At 33.1% G+C, this 18,146-nt stretch overlaps 1 protein-coding gene across 1 annotated transcript; it reads right to left on the bottom strand.

Annotated features, from left to right (window-relative positions):
• Nucleotides 1–560: 560 nt before the first annotated feature.
• LOC21408218 (probable beta-1,4-xylosyltransferase IRX9H) lies at nt 561–3,750 on the bottom strand. Its single transcript, XM_010106246.2, has 4 exons — nt 2,618–3,750; nt 1,598–1,847; nt 1,294–1,507; nt 561–933 (listed from the first exon to the last, which is right to left on the bottom strand). The coding sequence occupies exons 1-3, from the start codon at nt 3,397–3,399 to the stop codon at nt 1,334–1,336; spliced, it is 1,206 nt and encodes a 401-aa protein (XP_010104548.1). The 5' UTR covers nt 3,400–3,750; the 3' UTR covers nt 561–933; nt 1,294–1,333.
• Between the last annotated feature and the right edge of the window lie 14,396 nt (nt 3,751–18,146).

Here is an 18,146-nt window from a genome sequence, read left to right as displayed (position 1 = left end):
ATTATTGTACTTACTCTTAAAGTATATGAGTTTGAATATTACCCATTAATTTTAATTAAAAAGGATAATAATAAGTGTAAGGGAGAAAATTCAGACTCATGCACTTTAAAGTATATTTCTCTCCTTGTCACATAAATATAATAAGACCTCGTTCTCTTCGGGAATTCGAGTTTTCAATTCGAGCTGAGATGTGACATTTTCTGATAGCTTTTAATTGTAGCAGAAAAAGTTAAATGTAACATTTTCTAAGAATTTTTAACTGTAAAAACCTAAAATTAAAAACTTGACTCAGTGAAATAAACGAGACCTCGGAGTTGAGCCCTATAAATTGGAAAGGAAAAGAGATAACAAGTTCTGTGTTTTCTGGTTCCCTAAAAATATCGAAAATGGAGTTTTTGTTTCCTCACTAAATGCTAACAGAAGCTATTTTTTCGGACTATTTCCAAAACACCTTTATTCAAAAATGTTTGGAACCATCTCAGAAACAATACCAAACAATACCTAACCGCCTACCGTGTGCTTAGGTCTGTTTGTTTGCACAGATAATGTCAAAAGCAAAATTGTCTAGAAAATTTGAACTATTTAGGGGCAACTTGCCCTTCATTTCATACAAGGTCTACGTCAACACAGTGTATAAATCCACAACAAACGTACCCTCAGCATTTCCAAGGGTGTATGGATGCTCATGCTAACTGTTTTGTCGATCAAGCAAGTGAAGGCCACAAAAACAAAGCATCGAAACTCTACAATAAAAACGAAATCTTGTTTTCGTAAAAGAATTATCGGGGCAGGGGGAAAAATTTTCATAAATCTTCAGTTTCTTTGTCATGCCCGACTGTGCCTACGTAGATGCTGCTTAATGTTTGACTGTGGCTAACTGGAGTGGAGCCCGTATCTACTTAGGGTCGAATCTCCGAGACGAATGAAATACATCTGTCATAAACAAATTCAAGGATTAGATCCTTTTCTCCACGAGATTTAGAAGTTACTTTTGTATGCGCAGAAAGACCTTCACATGCCTAATACAGCACAACCACAAAGTTGAAAAATATCTGTCAAAAACTTGGCAACTGGTTTTAGTATATGCGGAACCTTCACGTGCCCAAATAAGAAGGTTTTCTAAAAGAATTAACCAAATGGCCAAAAAACTCTTCTATCCTTATTATTGTTTAATTTTTCTGTTTTCCCCCCACCCAATTCCAGCTGAGGTGATCTAGCAAGAAGTTATGGATGTGAAACATACGAATAAAAGATTAAAGAGTTAAAAGCGCATCTCATAACAGAAAATCATACCTCTCTCAGGCTACAGGTATCAAAACTGTGAGATTACTGTTCAATCACTTAAGGGGAGAGCAACGTCAAGGTTCTTCCGCAGCAACCATCCTTTGGGATAAACAAGACTATGAGTTTCCAAATGAAGATGCCAGTTCATTATTGCGGCACAACCAGCAGGTGTGCCTTCCATTTGACTTTCATCCTCCACGACTTGTTCTATAAATGTGGTCTCCTAAAAAACACAAACTTTCAAGCATTATATCACAAATTTCAAGAAGACGATTGCAGAAGAGAACGGAAATCACAATAAAATTAATCATACTTGAAAACCCTCCTTCAAAGTGTCTAACTGTCGAATAGGAATTGATGTTGGGCGTCGCCATCTCTTTGGATCCCACAAAATTGTGCTGTTAAAAGCAAATCCTGACATATCAACATGAAACCTTCGCAGCCTCTTACTTTTCTCATTTGTGTGCCAACCAACTACTTGACTTCCATTGCACACTGGACCTTCCAAGATGGCCTTGTTTTTGCTTTGTGCGAGCATTGCAACAGGCCAAGTGCCAAAACGGCTACAAAACAAATAGATCACAATATGGATCTGCTAGATTGAAAAGGTAGGTGGATAGAATATAAAACTGATAGTTGTTTTGCATTTATAAAAGTCCTTTTAGCACTAAAAGTAGATATAGACACCAATTGCAGCAATTGCTGATGAAGGTAATTCTGGTAGTTGATTGCTGACTTCTAAACAGAAAGAATCACTCAGTAACTATCTCAACTCTGACAAAGGCAGTCAATTGTTGATACCGTCTTTAAAACCTCATGATAAGGAGATATCAATATTCTCTCAATCTGTGATGATTAAATGATGGGGATAGGGAATAAGAAAAGAGGGGCTTAAGAAAAATGTACAGTGTTGGCCTAAAAAAGTTAGGTAATAGAACCTTACACGTTACGCCATAGATTTAGCTCCAAAGGCCAATGGTGAGAGAAATAAGTGTTAGACGGAACCAAAGAATTACAAAGAGAGGCTATTCATCATTTTTCACAAAGTTAATCAAACAAGCGAAAAGGCAGTTCATGAACTCAAGCTCACAGAGAAAACGCAGAACCTCATACCATATGCATCATTCATTTACACAATTTGTTATGTTCACAGTTTTGATTTAGCATATTGAAAGGCTAACATAAAGGGGTATCTTGTAAACAAAGAGGTCCAACAATAATACTCGTAAACAACGTTAAGTGAATGTATATAAAAAAAAGCAACAAATATGATAATTCTAAAAAAATTATTCCAATTGCCGAAAGTACGGAAAAGCATGGAACAAAGAGATACCTAATGTTTCTCAAGCTGTAGAACAACTCTAGCGAATATATGTTGTCGTCGTCAGCAAAATAAACAATGCCGTCAAGCCTGTGATGCTCAATGTGCTCTAAAGCAGTGTTCCTCTGATGCACGCCTCGGTCCTTCACCTCCGTCGAGTTCTTAGCGCACACCAGATGCCTATACATCACTCCAGTCTTCCTCAGAATCTCGGCGGTCTCCATCGACGCCGAGTTCATCTCCACCACAATCCACAGTAACGGCGGAGGCACGAGCCGCAGCACCTGCCCTAACCTGTTCAAGAAATAGGCCTGCAGCGGCCTGTTGTACGTCGGCGTCACCACGATGAGCTGGTTCCTTGGCACGAAGACGAGCCCGTCGCCGCTCGATTCGGAGCGCACCGCCTCGATACCAAGCCTCACATCCACCACAAACTCCTCCTTCTTCACGGCGGCGACCGCTCCGCCGCCATCGTTGAATCTCACATTGACGTGCGGCGGCTTGATGTCGAAGGAGAAGTCGCGCGCGCGAATTTCCTCGTCGGCGTGATCGAACGGCATCATCCCGAGCAGGAAACCGATGAGGAAGAAGACGGCGCACCTGAAGAACGCCCTCCGCAGTCCCTGAGGACCTTTCCGCCGGAAATTAACCGCGAAGGCGGCGACGGCCGAGAACAGCGACGGCGAGTAGTACTTCGTACTTGAGACGAAGTTATGAGACGGCGAATTCACTCCTCCGTTCTGGTAGTGCCGGTCCTGGTACGCCGGCGACTGAGTTCTCCGGATCGACGCCATTGTTGACAATCCCAATATCAATCGAAAGCGATCACCGAGTTCTAATCCTCTCCTACATGATCCAATCCAATACCTTCAACTACAACCCGAGAAAGCCTCTCCTTTCGTCTTCTTCACCGGATCGAGGAATCCAAAGGTCGCGAATTTGGGGAAGTCTGAGCAAATCGCCGAGAAGAGGATCGATCGGAGACGGAGAAGAAAGAAATGAGTGAAATTCGGATTGAGAAAGCGCCAAATGTGAAGTTGGAAGAGGAAAAAGGACTGAGGAGGCGGCTAAGATCTAGCTTTCGGAGCTCTTCGCAAATGGAGGTCTTTTGGGCCCGGTTTTAGCGCGGAGAGAGAGATTTAAGACAACACACAGCAAGGAGTGTAATAAAGAAAAATGGATTTTATGTCCCGTTTATTTTAATATTTTTTAGAATAATTTATTTAGTTCTCATTTATTTTATTAATTTAAATTTAAAATTTAAATTTTATTACAGTAAAAATTTTTAAAAAATAATTACACCTAATCTTTTTATTATAATAAAAAATTTTCACATAAAATTACATTATAAATTAAATTAAAAATTTAAATTAATAAATTAAACGAACTTTATTATTTATATTTATAGTTATTTGCGAAATTAAATTAGAATGAGAAAAGCATTTAAAAAAAAAAAAGGAATGAGAAAAGGAGAGAGGTTTGGGAGTATATTTATTCAGAGCCTACGCGTTTGTGCGCGCTTTAGGGATTTACACGTGGCTGGTTTTGGTGACTGATGCACGCTCCTCTGTTCTTTCTTTCGTTATCGTTGTTTTCTTGTCTGGAAGTGGATTAAAGCAGCTGGACATGGTTGTAGCAGGGAAAGCAACGGGGTGGGGGTTCCATTCTCATCCCCGTCTCAATCGCCGTTTAAGAAGAGAAGGGGCCAGGAATGGGAATTCTAAGTTCGATAGTCTTTTTCGTACCCGTCTCACTTTACATCTAATATAATTATACATTTTAAAAGATTATAGGAATTTAAAACAAAAATGAATATAAACTTAAATCAAAATTAAATTAGGTTTTTAAAATAAATTATATGCAAATCCAACTTAGTAATAACGCCATAAATCATTAATTTAATTTGAAAATTTAATATTACATAATATTTATTTATATATTATATATATAATATATGTATATTTAGATGAAGGCGGGGTGAAAAGTACTTCTCTTGTATCTGCTCTATCATAACTTGGAGATAAAATATTTTCTCCATGTCTGTTCCCATCTCTAATTATTATCTCCATGGCTACCCAATTTGAGTGGATTCCAATCTTCGTGGGGATTATTGTCATCTTTAGGTTGTAGCATAATGTTAAAGCTTTGCTATTGTGTGTGTGTTTCAATTTCTATCATCAACATTTCCTTTTTATTAAAGAAAAATAATAATGACTAATTTCAAATTTAATCCCAAATACCATCTATGGTAGTGGCATAATAGCGAATGACAATCTACTTAGGCTTTCTCACTTATCATAGATTGAATTTTGTTGTCCGCTTATGAGGTTAAAATTATGCCTCTAAAAGGTCTATTGGTCAAGTTTCTTTCATTCCACTTGTGGTCCTGGCAAGTTGTTAAGTGACCGTTAGATTGGGGTGTAAAGATGATTGCAATGCGAGGGTTGGGAGCTAAGGAAGAGACAAAACTTAATGACAAATTTAATACATTATCCTTTACTAAACGGATCCGAATATGATGTTTAAATTGTGGTGTTCTAATTAGTATTTAACAAATCAAATTATACCACATTATTATATGATAAATATATAAAAAAAACTAATTAAAAATATGACGTGATATGATATGATTAGTTAGACACCAATTAGACACTAAAATTGAACAATAAATTTAAGTCCTTACCAAACAGTAGTCACATGATGTGACCACACATGATTAAAAAGTTAAAAAAAATGACGCATAAATAAAGGAAACACCAAAATTGCAATATATTATAATCTCAGGGAATGTTTTGTGCTATTTTAAATTATAAGAGACAAAATGAGACAACCACTATTTTTGAGGGGTCAATTTCTAAATTAACTAAAATAATAATAATAAACAAATAACTGTTGCCTTCTAGTTCTATCAAGAAAAAAAATATCAGGTTTGATTCTGGTTGTAAAATAAGATTATTTAGCCCTTTTTCTGTTTATTTTTAAGAAAAAACATGAATGAATTATTCACATTTACCTTGCGAAATTAGTACATATATGACACCACGTCATTTTCGTGAAGACATTTGATTAACGAAGCTAATCAATTTTTTTTTGTCTTTATTTTGGAAATAAACAACCGCTTAATTGCTCAAAGTCAACTAGAAACAAGAGCGTGACCCGTGTCCTAATAGAACACTCCTCCAACCACACCATAATCCCTTTATAAAACAAAACAAAACAAAGTGTGCTTTATGTATATTCAAAAAGAAAAAAAAGTGTGCTTTATGTTTGCCACATTATTACAGGTGGCAATATAGACCATCACTTTTGATTCACTTGCACTATCATCCACCTAAAATGTCCTCCACTGCTATAATTTCTGTTCTGCTTAATTTCCATTAAATATAAGAAGACAATGTAAATGACAAAAACTTCTGATTACTGTCCTCTCCAAATAAGATAATCCACAATTATTAATAGACTTGGGGTACTAATAAAGTAACAATAAATGGTACTGTGTTAGTTGTTCAGGAATTTGATCAGAAAAGTATATACTATAGTTTCTTTAATCGAGTTTTTAATTTGAGTTGAGATGTAATTTGACGTGAGAGTTTTTAACTGTAGTAAAAAAGTTATATGTGACTGTTTATAATAACTTTTTACTGTAACAAAATTCGAATTCTAAACTCGGGTCGATAAAATGAACGAGCCTACATAGTAACAAGAATTAAAAATAACTCACTTAGAATAATTTACACATGACTGTAATAATTGATATCTTTTCTAATAGATTGGCCTACCGGTACGATTAGTTTCTAACAATTAGATTCGATCAAAATCACATTAGTTTAAAAAAGTATGCAGGACTGACAATTTCTGACACAAATCTAATAATTAAAAAATAGAGAACTACTAATAATTTATTTTTTTGAATCCTACCAAACAAACTCGATAATTTTAGCAATATTTCCTTTTCATTTGTTGCAAGTCTTAATACTATTTTGACTTACAAATAAAGTCTCTATCACTTCTAAACCAAGTAGAACAAAATTAAACACTATTCTATACTACAACTTAAGTGTCGGCATTTTTGTGCAAGTAAATGACCCCTCGCCAAACAAAAAGGAATATAATAGTACAAATCAAGTTCCTCATCAAAATGATTATGAACAAATTAATATTACGCCCAAACCACAAAAAAGAGATTATTCTTTCTGCCCTCCTAAAATTAATAGAGAATTTAACTTAGCAATGACCCAGCTAATACATTAGTGGATGTAGATGAAATTAACAGCTTAACTAGCAAATTAATGTCTCTTTTGTCTCACATGGGGAATCTGCCTCACCCTTTTGTTCAACTTCTTGCTTAAAAATTGATGTTCCAATTGACGATTAGATTGATTCGTCCTGATTAATGATGATGATATATGATGCTTTGTCAATTTTGTCATTACTTAACAAAGATGTTTAATTAGCAAAAAATTACTTAACAAAGATACCTAACCTTGCCGTTTAAGCATAAAAGTTTTCCTCTTTCGAGTAATCGGAGGAGTAATCGGTTGGGTTAAGTTTACAGCAAACACATTGCTCAATAGCTGATCCTATCAAATAGCAATATTTTCATTTTGGTTAATCATACGTGGATTTTAGTTAACATTTTGAGACCTCTATTAGTTGATAATTTTACGGATTACTTATTGTGTCGTATTTTATACTTTTTAAAATATTAGTGCTAATATTATGGGCTAAATATTTAAAAAATATTTTATACTTTTTAAAATATTAGTGCTAATTGTAATTCATTTAAAAAAATATGTTTTTTTTAATTCACAACATTCTCATGCATAACTAAACACAATAATGTAATATTCATGAGAATTTGAGAAAGATTCATGTATGAAACCAAACACAGTAATGTATTATTCTTAAGAATTATATTACCCTCCATCCTTTTCTCAGAAATATAATTTTTACTAATTACTGCGTACCAAACACGCCCGAAGAGGCTAGAGATCTGTTTGCAGACTTTTGTATATTAAAATTTGGTCTCATCGGCTCAGCTTAAAATGACTAGTTGTTATCATGTTTTGAGGCAAACGGAAAAAGACAGTAGAGATTGGACTCCTTGGAGTTATATATCCACTTTTTAGGGGTTATATATATATATATATATATATATATATATCCACTTTTAGTTAAGAGAAAGCACGTATTCACCCAAAAGAGAGAGAGAGAGAGAGAGAAAGAAGCATGTGACGCAAAGATAAACTAACACAAAGTCTGCCCATAGAATATGTATGTGTCATGCATGTACGTATATACGTATGTATGTATGTGTATATGTATATATGTATATTTATGTGTTGCCTACCTGCAACAATGAATTTACAGTGGAAAATTGTATGTTCATCGAATAGTATATTCTGGAGTCTTTTCCAAATAATATCAACCACCACTGATCAGATCATTCTTTGACCGTCCACAACAACTCCACCATACAAAAAAATGGACAATTATCTGAAACCCTTGAATTAGACTAAACATATTTAGAGATTACTGTTGCAAAACTCAAAATTGTTTTAAAATATACCAAAAATGTATATAAATGTCGCCTACAAGACCTGCTGTATAATTTTCACAATTATTTTTGTTCTATTTTCCTGTTCTTAGTTCTCAGATTTACAGCAGTTTAAACATTTCTCCCTATATATATATCATCGGATTTGGCATTAATTAGTAACAAGTTCATGATGTTATTGGTATTTGCTGACTAACTGATTAGAAATAACAGTTTAGTGTTTTTTATTTTTTATTTTTTTCAGATGGAAGTTGGATGCATGGAAGGAGGTTTTTTGCTGGCGGAATAAAGTTTGAGGGGATGTAATAGTACATTTTAAAATTTAGGGAGCAAATGACATAAGTGATATAATTTAAGGGGTAAAATGAAAATTATTCTTCTTCTTTCTTTTTTTTGTAATTTATTATCGTTTGTTTGGTTATTTATTTTCTTTTTCGTTTTTATTCTATGAAGGCTAATGGTTGTAGGCTGTAGGATTTTTTTTTTTCGTTTATGTTTCTTTAAATGAAATTCAACTTATTGTAGGCTCTTAAGAAATTGACCTTTTTGGATACCCTGAAAGCTAATCAAGATATTGAACTAGTTTTATGCTTCCGTGATATTGCCTCATTAGATTTTACATAGATTTCATGATTATGAATCCGTTTATTTATTGGTTCTCTGCTTCCATGATATTGCCTTCCATAACTCGAAATTGTTTATCTTCTCAGTGAATTTTCTGGCTGATTATTGGTATGTATTTACCTAAATCTTTGCTTTTATTTCAGAACCTTCATAACAAGTTTGTCTAATTCATAATTCGGGTTGTTTCTTTTAGTGTATACACACTCACGCATGCATATATATATATATATATATATATATATATATATACACATATACATATATATATATATAGAATTGTTTATTCATTGCCGTTTAAAACGTTTGAGAATAAGAATTTGAAGTGAATGGAATGGAATAAAAAACACAGTAACTATCCAAACCGCTACTTGATCGGACTGGACTGTTTACGAACGGTCTAATCCAATCCAGTCTCATCTTACAAATGGTCTAGTCCAGTTTGGATTTTTTGAGACTGTTAATAATTGAGAAAATTACATATTCTATTTTTTTTAAGTATATGACTTAATAAAAGTACCATGTTTTAAAAAACCCATTGACTAATTCTAATTTAGAAGATAAAAATATATTGACATTTTATAAGGGTAGAAATAAAAAAATAAAAAATAAAAAAAACTTCATTTTAAGAGGCATTTTTAAAAATTTTCCTTAATAATTGTCTAGTCTCAAAACTAACAGTTTGGTGTAGAACTAGACCATGAACAGCCCTATCAATATATGGCCCAAAGATGCAAGGCAACGGCAAACACATGAAAGAAAAATAGAGTTATAAGAGAAGAAATATTGGTACTACTCCTTGATCTAAACAGTTAAGACTTTTACCGCCAAATGTGCCCATAAATGCGTAGGAAAATCGCATCCGTTGCTATTATATGAATTTCAGGTTAGTATATGTATTGTCTTGTGAAACTCACACTCATTAATAATCATTAAAAAAAAAAAAAAGGTCACATATGGCTCCTTAACACAACTCATCTTAATTTTTTTTAAAATTTTTTTTTTTTTTTTTTAGTTATTTCTTTGAGTTTCATCCAATGCAACTTATTATAACCTCTTTTTTGTTTGTGAGTACATTCAAAATGACCCTCTTTCTGACTATTCTTCTTAGAGAAGAATAAAACCCCATGCTCTTTCTTGTTACTCTTGGTTCTGATCAATTTCTATTTGAAAGTATTTTGCTTTAACCGAGCTAAAATTGGTCAATCTTTCATGCTATGTCTTCATAATTTAGATATATAGCTTGTAGATGATCAGTACTTCCTGTTAATAAAACTCCAAGAACATCCAAGAATTAATTTGATAACAAAATGTTGTGAGTGGAAATAGAACTCCAGGAATATTGGCGCCTTAGACAACTAAATGAGGAAGTCTTCAGGCCGGTTTCCCCGTGTACATCATCCCAGTATGGGCTGTCCACCAATGTGGCTCAGATGGGCTGTAGCCCAATGAACATGATAACGCACGGAAGCCCAAAGGAGGGCCTTGGATTCAGTAATTCTTCGAGTGATACCTTGACTCGGTAGACTAGTATTAATAAAAAATTAGTGAACTCAATCTTGCATTGTTTTAAGATTTTTATCATTTATTCTTAATTAACACCTTTTTAACTAATATAGTTTTTTGACTAAAGGGTACTTATCAATAATAAAGGGTGAAAATTTAAGACACGTGATTTTTTTTTTATTAACAAGGAAGATATGCGAGTTTCGCAAAAAGGAAAAAAAAATAAGTACTACTTTGAAATATATATTTTATAATTAATGAAACCAGTAGATATACGTACATTGGCTGAGGGTGAAGGGAATACAAAACTTGTAATAAAAATATCCTAAATCGCTTGACCATGAATGTGCATTATTGTTGATCATGATCATCTTCAAAACGAGTTATCGTACACATTGTAGATACAAATGCCCTTCCGGGCAATTATATATGTCATTACACATTCCTTTGACGAAACAAAAAGGTTACTTTCAATTATATTATGTTAGATCTGATGTTACGTCTGATGTTCCAGATAATGTTGGAACATTATTTAGAAGATGACTTAATTAATTAAGATCTGGATTAATTACGTTGCTTGAGTAGAATAAAGTGCAGAAATCAAAATAGACACACAATATGGTATCACAGTTCGGTGCGCACACCTACTCTGCGGGGCCACGCCCAGACAATAAACAGTTCACTATGTTCCAAAAATTACAGACACCGGACGGACTTATTCACTCAAGGACTCCCTCCTAGACAACGACGCCGCTATGACGAATCTCCACAGTAATTTGTTTAGCGTGCACCACACGTCTTCTAAACTACACGGCGAACTCCCTTCGACCGACAGAGCTTCCTCCTGAAAGCAACAAATTCCTCTCCCGAAGGACGATCTCAATAACTCATAAAAACTCACAGACGTCTCTCTGAATATTTTCTCAGTAGTAAGCTCTCAAATTTACAGACTTTTCCTCTGGAGATATTCTCTTAAATCCATGCACCACTATGCTCTGAAACAAAGCCTTTAAATAAAGTGAAGAGAATCTCATCCAAATCTACTCTCTATAAGATCTCTATTATCTCCATGATTCTCTCTCCTAGATAGACTCTAAAATATCTTCACGTTATCTTCTCAATCTCCAATTTGAATTATGCAGCCAACAATCAAATTTGAATTAATTATCCTTTTAAACTTTGAATTCGGATTTAACCTTCTCATCCACCATCACCTTTATAGCACATATCCTCACCCGTGGCCTTCTTCTCCAAGCTCCTCTCACTTCCAACATTAACAATATATGTTTATCACATGCAAACCTCCCATGCTTCACGTAACAGATCAAGTTGGATTTGATTTCAAATATTCTTTTGTAAACGTTATCCGTAAGCTCCATCTTAATCTTTTTTGTGTAGCTCACGTGAATGCATATATATATATATATATATATATAAGCCATTCAAAAATCTCCAATTTTGAACAACTCATAACAACAATCGGATGAAGCCAAGAATTCGAATCCAAAAACAACTTGATCTTCATGCAAGCTTTATCTCCCATTTAAATTCAAATCCATATCTTCTTTATCACATTTAAATTCAAATAACCAATGCATTATCTTCCTTTGACCAAGGCTTTATCCTTATCTCTTCAAATCTGATTCTGAATCTTCTTCTGCAATACGAAATCTTCTTGAACCTGTTTTTTAAATTTTTACAAGATTGTCAATAAATTGCCAACTAATAAAAATACCTAACATATTATATGATTAGACAGATCAAGTAATTTATTAGATTGTTAAACCACAACTTCTAAGAGAGTTTTTAGCTAAATCTCTTCTAACTTCTCAAAGAATAAAATGCAAACTCAAACACAAACTCCACTCACTCGCTTGCGGTTCCATATATAAATGTTTAATGGGCAACAAACAATTGCGTATCAAAAAAATAATGCTGACGCTGAAGATGATCAGTTATATGATCAGCTTACGCATAAAATGGTAAAGACTCAAGAATATCCCAAATATCTATCGATCTCAATTATATATGTCGTTTTCTTAGTAGTTGTAACTTGTTGAAATCTCCATTTTAGGCTTTAATTATTCTTTGACTAGTCTTCTCCTTAGAGATGGCGCAATATCATGATCACCTTCTTGAGTTGATCACTATAAATACAGTTTTCTTAGACTTTGACCTAATTATCTCTGCAAGCTGAAGTGTACTACTCCATCATAAAAGGAAAATTAGTGACAAAGTAATTAGTGTCATTTTCCTCTAATTTCACAAGAGTTCATAGCTTCTTGGACTGTTTTTTCCACCGGCCCTCCCTCTCTCTTCCACATACACATCTATTGGCTATCATTTAAGTACGTAAAAAGGAATTGAATAAGAAATCTAGCTACTTCACATTGACAATTGGAGCGTTAGTTTCATAGACTTAAATTACGGTTCTAATCTTTTTGTTACAATATTTTTCTTATAAAATTTAAATTTTTGTTTAATTTTTTCTGCTTAAACCTTTGAAACAAACAAGCGTAATATTATTTTGTACTACTAATATTTATTCATCTCAAATTTCAATTCATGCCATTTATTAAACCTAGCTCTTTTTTTATTTTTTTTAAAGATAAGATCAAACAGTTACACGTTGAACCTCAATATAATATCTTGTCAATTTAACTATTCCAAGTACTGAGTTTTAACTGGTCGGCCGGTACAAATAGTTGGTCATTATGTGTGAATCAAAAGTACACTTGGTGTCAATTCAAGGACTATGAAATGCCAGAGCCATTAAAATTGTATGGGACAGATTGAGTGGCTTATTTTATTGCTTCTCTTTCACTTCAAAGCAAAGATACTTTACTTTGCTTTCATATTCTAGGTAAATTAATTAAATTAATCTTAGTTTTGGCTGCCTTTCGTATCCCTATCGTCCACGTGTATTGCATAAACGAGAAAGTAATGTTCGACTCTAGCGCTCATTCTTCATTTTCCCATTTCAATAAGTCTCTTTTTGATCTCTCACTTGCTCTCTTGTGCTTTTCACACCCTTGAGGTATAGTAGAAGTGGCGTGGCATGGCAAAAGTGCGCGGCTTCATGATCATGTTATAAACAAGATTTTATGCTATATATATATATGTGTGTGTGTGTGTGTGTGTGTGTGTGTGTGTGTATATATATATATATGTATATGTAATTGTCTTGTATAGATTGACTTTGCGATATTCATCATAACAAAGCACATATATAGAATATCAATAAATAAATTCCAAGTAAGTTAAGAGAGAGAGAGAGAGAGAAGAAGCACAAAGTGGACCAACAAAACAAACATTTCTTTTGTAAGTTTTTCGAGACATTCCAAAACGGTGTGAGGGTTCGTAATTCTCTCTAAACCAAAAACATGACCGATATTATTATCATTTTTATTATATTTTTCCCTTTTTTGACAGATCAGACAAGAATTGCCCTTCATTTGTCAAACCTACAATCCCTAAAGCAAAACCCTCCATGCCCTACAAATGACAACAATTGTTCCCTATTAGTGGTACTCATGTCCCACTAATGGACGTTTCCAATGGGGCAGTCCAACGTGTAGTTTTCTTATTGGTTGATACAAGCCCGTGTCGTATCAGAAATGGTCCATGCAATGTACCATGCACTGTAGGGGACTCAGCCCCCCCAAAAAAGAACCCTACAATGTTTTTTCCTTTTTTGTTTTAAATTTTAAATTTTAATTTTAATTTTTTTTATTTTTGAAAATTTTGAAAGGCATTACGGCACTGATAGCTAGCTAGCTTCGATGTAGTACTATTAATGCCACACGATTGGAATCTTTGAGTGGTACATGATCCATTCTTTGACATTTATTAGAATTCTTTTGGTCAGCACCGCATGCTGGCCAGGTCACACACACCACAAAAGCCGTATTTGAATATCTCTCCCTTTCAGCTAGCACTATTCATCATCACATAATTAAAAATACCACATCGACCTGTCCTTATTGGTTACTTAAAATATCCCATATTGGCATGGGATAATGCTCTTCAAGGCCCCTACAAATGTATTTGACATGCAATATTATTACAGCGATGTTATATATATATATATATATATATATATATATATATACACACACACATACATACGTGAAGTATACAGGTGTTGTTGTTATCCATCCGGATAGACAGTCCATCGGCATAACATTTAAGTAAAAAATGTACTATAACAGTTATTGAACGGGACATGAATGTTAGACGTAACATGAATAGTTATTAAATTTAACATTGACTATGTTATGCTTCTGAATGTTATGTCCAATAATTATAACATTACGTTTTTCATTTCTACATGTTACGTTTGATGAACCGTCGTCTATATAGATCATAGCAAAAATCAAGTGTGTGTATTAATACTGAGTAACGTGACATTGAATTTGAACCATAATACAAACCACCATCATGCTTATTGCATTATCAACAAGTTTGAAAAATATGTGACTTAGAGATTACTTGCACAGCTACACTAGATTGTAGGAGCAATAATGGGACAAGAATAGTAACTAGTGAAAAACATAATTCTGCCAAAAAAAGTATGCCCTAGTGTATAGTAATATATATATATATATAGACACAGCTGCACTAAATAGTTGTTTATTTTAGACATTTAAGTTGTGTTTGGTCTTGGAAAGGAAAAGGGACTTTCGGCAATGGACGGAGCAAAATATGTGGGTTGGGATTTGACACAAAGAAAAGGAGCTTGCTTTGCCAAGAGCAGAAGGTCCTTAAGCCTCCTTATGGTAAAATATTAAAGCGTGTAGTGGCCACTGCCCAAACAGTCTGCTTTCACTCACTATATATATGTTTATAATGTTAGAGATAAGAACCACCCAATATTGATTTCTCTCAAGAAGCAGTTGTTTTTTTTATTAAGACATTTCATAGCAAGGTAAAGGTGGGAAAAGGTATAAATGCCATTGCCAGATTTAGCCAAGCCTCTGGCTGGAGTCTTAAGCCATTTTTTTAGATTAAAAAAAAAAGAAAAAGAAATATCATATCCCATATGTAATGGAATTTTCTCTCTAACAATCTTTGTTTTCTAACTACCTTTTTGGGTACTTCCTTTTTGTTGAAATTCTTTGGTGCATAAACCTTACCACTAATTCCACCAATTGGGGTGGTTTGATTATGATATGTTTGCTTAATTTCTTTTTCTCATGAACAATTCCTTGGAAATGGGTTCTTTATATAGATGATGCTATTGGTTTGCTACTAACTTAAATAAAAAGACAAGATTTAGATGCGACACAGGTGTAAGCCTTTTAGCGGCCACTATAGAAAAATAAATAAAAAATAATAAGTTGTGGAATCACACATGCCCTTAATTTATTAGAGCTTATGATGGGTTGGACAATAATGGTTTTTTGATTGATAAAATACCAAAAGGGCCATTAAGTAGTATTTGAGGAGATTCTCTTCATATAGGAACAATTACCAATATTGCTAAATATAAAGACTTATCAAAGGCAAAGTTTTTTTTTTTTTTTTTTTTAAAAAAAAAAAAAAAAAAAAAAAAAAAAAAAAAAAGTTTATTGTGCACCTCATGAAGAATAGTATATGCATTTTTAAAGTGAAGATAACGTTTAGTGTAAAAGAGAGAAGTATTATTTAACCGAAAAAAAAAAATGAAGAAGTATTAAAATAAGAGCATTAAGTTGTTTTTATAAGGAGCAGAAAAGGTTGGAGGTTAATTATAGTTTATAATTGATCGAATCATGAAGGATTGTTTTCCGATCACAAAATTTTTGTAGGTGTCAAAAGAGGCTTTGACTTGTAGGATAAGATTTAGAATTATAGAACAAAAAACTATTGATTAAATTACCATTCTTTGATCACTTCCGCAAAAAGAGAAAAGAGATAATTTTTAATTAATTCCACAGTTGACAATTTGTTTGGTATTTAAACATTATTTTATGTTGAAAACAAAGTTCAAACATGAAGAATGTACATTATCCAGCAAAATGTCAACTCATAATTAACATGCATTATAAACTTTTTATAATACCACGATTCACAAGTATACATTTCTGAGAGCGGGAGTGCAATTCCATTGATTATCGATCTTTTTATAATGGTTAAATTAATCACTAACTATATGCGCTTAATCTTCAGTGAGTACAATCGTTTCAAACCTGTTAAATAGACGTAAACTTTATGAAAACTATTATCTTTTACTTTTGTTGTATTTTTGCTTACAATAATAGTTGATTTTCATTTTGGTCGTTAGATAAAAAAATATAACTGAAAGGGTACTAAAAGAAAAAGATCAAGAATTTAATTGTCACACAATTTCTCCCAGACCAACTAGGCAGTACAATCTTTGTGAAGTTAACTACGTTTGGCCAAGAGTAATTAATTAATAGCTTTCGCCATTCCATCTAGCTATAATTCAAAAGAATAATATAAAAAATATATATATATGAAAGTTTACAATCCAACTAAAAACAGAATAATCAACTTAAAATCATGAAAGTTTACAATCCGATTAACAACATGCTCGATTGATCTACGTATAATACGAGATTAAACTCTTCCATTAACATTTCCAATTCATCGAAAAGAAAAGCAGAAACAAACAAGGGGCTACTTGATTTTAATTTTGAAAATCAACAACATCATATCAATCTAAAATCTAGAAAAGTAGCAAGGCAAGCATAATGGAAGAGATTTTTTGTTTTTTTGGTTTTTTTTTTTTGTTTAGGTTTCATGATGTATGCACTTTTAGTACAAACAATAATGTTGGAGAAGCAGAGTAGGTGTAGGTATCAATTGTCCTTTTTTTCCACCCCCTTGAGGGCCATCCCTCTGTTTATCCACAATTGATGAGGCACATCAGTACCAATGTGCACGAACTCATATTTTCACAACTCTCGACTTTTAAGCATCTTCTGCACATCTTATGGAAATTTTGTCATCATCCATACACACACACATAAATCCATTAATATTATATTCCTGTACATCAGCCAACCACAGCCTGCTTATCTCTCCTGATCTCTCTACACAAGTGGTTTTTTTTTATATATATTCTTTTTTTTTTTTGGGAGAATGATCATACACATAAATTTCTACCATCATTAGAATAGGGAAAAACTTATATGTAGGCATGCATGCTCAAATTACTAACCACAAAAGAGGAGAAACTTTTTTTTTTAAGGAAAAAAAAAGAATTCATATCAGCATGCATTATTATTTTATCGTGTAGTATGACTTTATAGCACAAGATAATAGAATGTACTATGTATCCCAAACAATGTCTATACACGCATAAAATGTTTCTCTAATTTTTTTTTTTTTTTTTTTTTTTTTTTTTTTTTTTTTTTTTTTTTTTTTTTACATTTTTCTTGTTTCTTACCAAACCCAACTAGCTATATGATCTAGACGACATCCATATACCTAAAGTGTGCATGATGCATGCATGTTTTAAATGAAACTATATATTGGGACTTTTTTTTTATTTTTGCTTAATAAAATTAATGTTGAGTCATTTGGAAATGGGCATCATGATCTCTCTCGTGGACATCACTTATACTTTGAGTACACTATTGAAAGCATATATATAACATATATTTTACTCAGTTGTCAAACCTTTTCTATTGGCAATATCGGTTTAAATATTGAGGCAAAATATACCACCCATTACGAAGACAAATATTTATTTGCCACAAATGCATGGTTGTGGAGCAAACTATATATAGGTACACAGAGATATATCATATATTTATATACATACACATATATATATATATATATATATATATATCCATATATAATTATATGAGTTTGTGGAAGAAGATAAGAAAAAGGCAAGACGGGGGG

The sequence above is a fragment of the Morus notabilis genome, unplaced genomic scaffold, assembly GCF_000414095.1.
Source record: "Morus notabilis unplaced genomic scaffold, ASM41409v2 Scaffold485, whole genome shotgun sequence".
Taxonomy (NCBI): domain Eukaryota; kingdom Viridiplantae; phylum Streptophyta; class Magnoliopsida; order Rosales; family Moraceae; genus Morus; species Morus notabilis.
This window is presented reverse-complemented; position numbering and strand designations above follow the sequence as displayed.